The following is a 5,178-nucleotide window of genomic DNA, read 5'->3' as shown; positions in this document are numbered from 1 at the left end:
GTATGTTCAATAACGGGAAAACTAACAATACAAGAATGGATTCCATAAAACATCGTAAAACCAATAATGTATAGTATAAAAATGTTTAGAGCTTATTTATTTTCATACAAATTGTAATGAATACGAACTATGATCTCAAGAAGACTAGGTCGTTGATTCCGTGGATATAATCTATTTCATTGCTTTAGTTTTAGTTGCTCCAAATCTTCATATGGTTCAATTTAGAAATCAGTTGAGGATGACCCAAACAATTCTTTTTAAATCGCTTTATTAGTTAACAAATCGGGTACATTTTACTAATTTACCGTAAATAATTAATTATTTTTATGAAAAAGAGTTCTAGGGAACTTAATTATGATAAAAAAGAAACATGTACACTACTACGTTCCTGAATGAGAAATGGTTCTTGAAGTAATTCAGTAATTTTGATCTCTCCGACGCCTTTGTTGGAACTTTCACACGCACTCTCAACTAACCTTGATCCAATATCTAAAAAAATTTGCGGTAAAACAAGCAGAGTAGGTGCTTAGGTTACCCATAATAGAGAACAAAGCCAAAAAATCCATCATATGCAAAGTATTGCTTCTGCGATACCATTCGCTACATTTTTTCAATCCATGTACCACTGGCGACGAAAAATGGGTCCTATATGGCTATATGGCAATCCAAAATCCAAAATGAATTACCAGAAAGTACGGGTTTACGTCCCAAAAAGGCGATTCTGTGTGTTATCGCTGTCACCAAATGTAATATGCTCAAATTTGATAGGCACCAGTGCCAAATGTCACAAGGGTGGAGGAGTTATAGATATTTACGATATAAGTGTCGTGAAGATTCATATTACGAAATGAGATGGGACATAACCCATTGAATATCGTAATATGAATTTACGATACGAATATAGTACATTATTTTACCTATAATGTTAATTACTTACTCAAAATTAGTCAATATTCCTGAAATTAATGATACTAGCTTTTACCCGTGGCTTCGCTCGCATCGAATCCATTAAATAAGTATCATAAATCGTTATAATAGAGAAGAACGAACTCTGTAGCTACATTAGAACCTGAGATATAGATCTTTGAATGTAGAAAAATTGCCAAAAACCTACAAAAATCCATAACTCCACATTGAATGTCCGCGCCTAGCTCCTCTCCAAATCAACCGATTTAAGTGTTCAAAAACTCAAAAGAAAGAAGGTATTTCAACGAGTGTTCTTAAACCAAAACGAACTCTGTAGCTATATTAAAACCTGAGATATAGATCTTTGAATGTAGAAAAATTGCCAAAAACCTACAAAAATCCATAACTCCACATTGAATGTCCGCGCCTCTAGCTCTTCTCCAACTCAACCGATTTAAATGTTCAAAAACTCAAAAGACAGAAGGTATTTTAGCGAGTGTTCTTAAATCAAATCGAACTCTGTAGCTATATTAGAACCTGAGATATAGATCTTTGAATGTAGAAAAATTGCCAAAAACCTACAAAAATCCATAACTCCACATTGAATGTCCGCGCCTCTAGCTCCTCTCCAACTCAACCGATTCAAGTGTTCAAAAACTCAAAAGAAAGAAGATGTTTCAGTAAGTGTTCTTAAACCAAATCGAACTCTGTAGCTATATTAGAACCTGAGATATAGATCTTTGAATGTAGAAAAATTGCCAAAAACCTACAAAAATCCATAACTCCACATTGAATGTCCGCGCCTCTAGCTCCTCTCCAACTCAACCGATTCAAGTGTTCAAAAACTCAAAAGAAAGAAGATGTTTCAGTAAGTGTTCTTAAACCAAATCGAACTCTGTAGCTATATTAGAACCTGAGATATAGATCTTTGAATGTAGAAAAATTGCCAAAAACCTACAAAAATCCATAACTCCACATTGAATGTCCGCGCCTCTAGCTCCTCTCCAACTCAACCGATTCAAGTGTTCAAAAACTCAAAAGAAAGAAGGTGTTTCAACGAGTGTTCATAAACCAAAACGAAGTCTCTATCTTGAATAGAACCTGAGATATTGAGGATTGAACGTGTATATGTGAAAAACTTGAGAATGGTGAAAATTAGATGAAATCCGATGGTTGATAGCTGATCTGTGCATCAACACCTTTTATTGAAAAAAAAATTAAGCAAATCGGTTGGGTAGATCGCCTCAACGGACTCGGAATGGAAATAATCAATTTTTTTAATATACAAGATTAGAATTATAACAAACAAGCGTTGCGCTAATTGTTGATTTATTTTGCGAACTGTCAATTTTGACGCGTTTGGTATGATTGTATAGACATGAGCTCCGACTACGAAAGTGTGGATTCTGATATAGAATTTGCTGCAAATAACGCAATACAAATCCTAGTACCCGCTAAATCCCGCAATAGAGAAAGAATATAAGCGATTCGAAAACTGATGCAGTTCAAAAAAGTCCGTGATATATCGGAGAAAATTTTATTAGCTTAATTTGCCGGGAAAGCTGAAAAATAAAAGGCATCATCATTATAGACACATTATGGTTAGCAGAAAACAATGATATTTGTGAAGAAAAATGTGGACATATTCAGAGCTATTGGCTTTTGCGGAAAAGTGAAGGTCACAAGCCGAAAAAATCCAATAAGAAGCTAATGATGATCAATTCTTGATGATGAAGGTAAGATTATACATAAATATGGTGACATTTCCATGTAGCATATTATTTTTATAGGTTTCCTTAATCGTGGATGTGTTTGGCGTCTGCCCAAGAGAAGAATTGGAAATGTAATTGACGAATTAACGTATAAAAATCAAAATACCGAATACTAAAATTAAAATTCTAAGAGAATTTGCTATAACTAGGGGAAATGTGCCTATGATGGACCCCTTAAGGAAATATCATTACAACTTTTTTAGCTTTGGACTTATTAATTTTTTTTACATGAAAATGTATACTTAGCTCGAAGTTTATTATACTATAGGAAGATTTTTCTGCCAAATAATTTCCTGTTTAATAGCATAGCTATTTTTAAAAAAGTAGTCGAGGGGTCCATCATTGGCACACATCTGCCCATGTCGGACCCCTTTAAAATAAATGAAAAAAAAATGTCTTTAAAGTTTTATTGGAAAAAATATAGAACAAACTAACATCACGTTAGGTACAGAGCTCACAAATAAAAGACTTGCAATGGAAGGAAACACCAGCGCACTCATTATGGCACCACGAGTTACATTTTTGACAACGAATCCACTTTTCTTTTGCACGTGAGCGCGAGAATAACTCATTGCAGTAAAGGCAGCTAGCGTCATCATCTGAGTCATCTTGGCCCTTTTCCAAAAAGTTCTCTAAGGCGGATTCATCTTCATCAGAACTGTCATTTTCAATGACAAGTTTCCGTTTTACTATCCTGGCTTGTTGTTTTCTTATCTTTGTTTCCTTTTCTATAACCTTCTCTTTGAGCTCATGAATTTCTGGTGTTGAATTCAAATGACCAGTTTTTCCCCTTCTTCTGCATTTTTTTTATCAGTACCAATTGCTACAGAACTGACGATGAAGACATGTTAAGACCAGATGTGGATGGGGTTTGAATTTCTAATTCCATTTGGTTCTCGATGATATCTCCTTGAGCCTCGGGAATCTGCTTATCCGTTGCTAAAGCTGGTGCAAACTGCCAGTCCTCGAAGATATGAGGTTGAAAGGATGAATGCCAGTCTTTTTGAACGAATTTATTGCATTTGAGTATTGCAGTACTCTTCAAATAAGCTTGATTGAGAAGACCTGCTATTTTGAATTGAGTCACTGCCTTCCCCGGGTTTTGACGAAGCCATAATTGAATTTCTTGATCAAAATACGTATGAACAGGACGGAAGAATCCTACGTCCAATGGTTGAACGTGATGTGAACAATGTGCCGGGAAGCAGAACACAATTACCCCATTTTCTTTTGCAAACTGAAGAGATTCGAGACTCTTATGGCTACTGTGCCCATCTAGGAGCAAAAGAATCTTATTGTTATTAGATGCTTTCGTATACTTCACGAAATGCTTTAGCCATCTACAAAAAATTTCACTGGTCATCCAACCTTTTTCTTGTACGAAAGCTATGCTACCAACGGGAGCACCGTTCATAAGCTCATCGTTCATCCTTTGAAGAGGGTAAATAAGAGCAGGAGGGATGTAAGTGCCCATGACATTCATTGCGCACACTACGGTCACGTGCTGCCCACGCTCTGCACTGCTGAGTGCACCAACTTGCTTCCGACCTTTTGAAGCGTAAATTTTTTGACATTTCTTTTGGACCGTAGTCAAACCTGACTCATCCATATTAAATATATTTTCGGGAGGAAAGTTGTACTGCTCCAGAGTGTTAGATAGTGCATTGAAATAGGCTTGAATATTAGGCTTGTTAAAAGCCTGGGCTCTAGCTAATGATGTTCTTTCTGGACTACGCAAAGAAATTCGTGGATTGCGCTTCAGGAATCCCCTCACCCATTTCCAACCTGCCATTTTTGTTTCACGATTGAAACGATGCTCTATTTTATTTTTTTCGGCTACTTCGAATACCATCCGCCGCAAATCTTTAGAGGTTAAACCAAAAAAACGTGTTTCCATATCAATAATATATCCTGCAATCTCCTCTTCGATGGCTTTAGAGAAAATTGCGGTTCGTCCTCCCAAATTACCCTTGGAACTGTCCTGTTTAGCCAAACGCCTTCGCAAAGTTGTTTTGGGAACATTGAAGATCTTTGCAGCCAACTTAAAGCCCATACTGTGATCTTGTACGTTCTCAATAGCCTGTCGCATATCATGCTCGTCCCACTGTTGTCTTTTTTTGGATGCCATCTCTATAAATGGAAAAGAAAAACTACTAAAACAATATATTTATTTTGTTTATTTCAGTTCCAATGATGGACCCCTGGTCCATCATTGGGATCCGTTAAGTAGTCCATCATAGGCCATATTGCATAAATTAGATAAAAATCTCAATTTTCTTTGTTCTCCGCCATAACCTCAATTTTTACTCGCCAATCAACATGCAACAGTTCTATCAAGCTGTAGTAACAAAATCAGATTCTAGCTAAGAGTAAAACAAAAGTTATCTAACATCATGCCATGTTACTTTGTTATATCAATACATACCAATTTCAATTTATTTATTTATTTTCACAAAAACGGTTTAGATTCGCAAGAGCGCTTGTAAACAACTGACTATAA

At 36.0% G+C, this 5,178-nt stretch overlaps 1 protein-coding gene across 1 annotated transcript; it reads right to left on the bottom strand.

The window, feature by feature from the left end:
* Positions 1-3,501: 3,501 nt before the first annotated feature.
* LOC130448296 (uncharacterized) lies at positions 3,502-4,806 on the bottom strand. Its single transcript, XM_056785583.1, has one exon. It carries the CDS (start codon positions 4,804-4,806, stop codon positions 3,502-3,504), a length of 1,305 nt encoding a protein of 434 aa, XP_056641561.1.
* Positions 4,807-5,178: the final 372 nt, after the last annotated feature.

Source organism: Diorhabda sublineata, chromosome 8 (genome assembly GCF_026230105.1).
Source record: "Diorhabda sublineata isolate icDioSubl1.1 chromosome 8, icDioSubl1.1, whole genome shotgun sequence".
Taxonomy (NCBI): domain Eukaryota; kingdom Metazoa; phylum Arthropoda; class Insecta; order Coleoptera; family Chrysomelidae; genus Diorhabda; species Diorhabda sublineata.
Note: the sequence above shows the minus strand (reverse complement) of the source record. Positions and strands in the feature narration are given on the sequence as shown.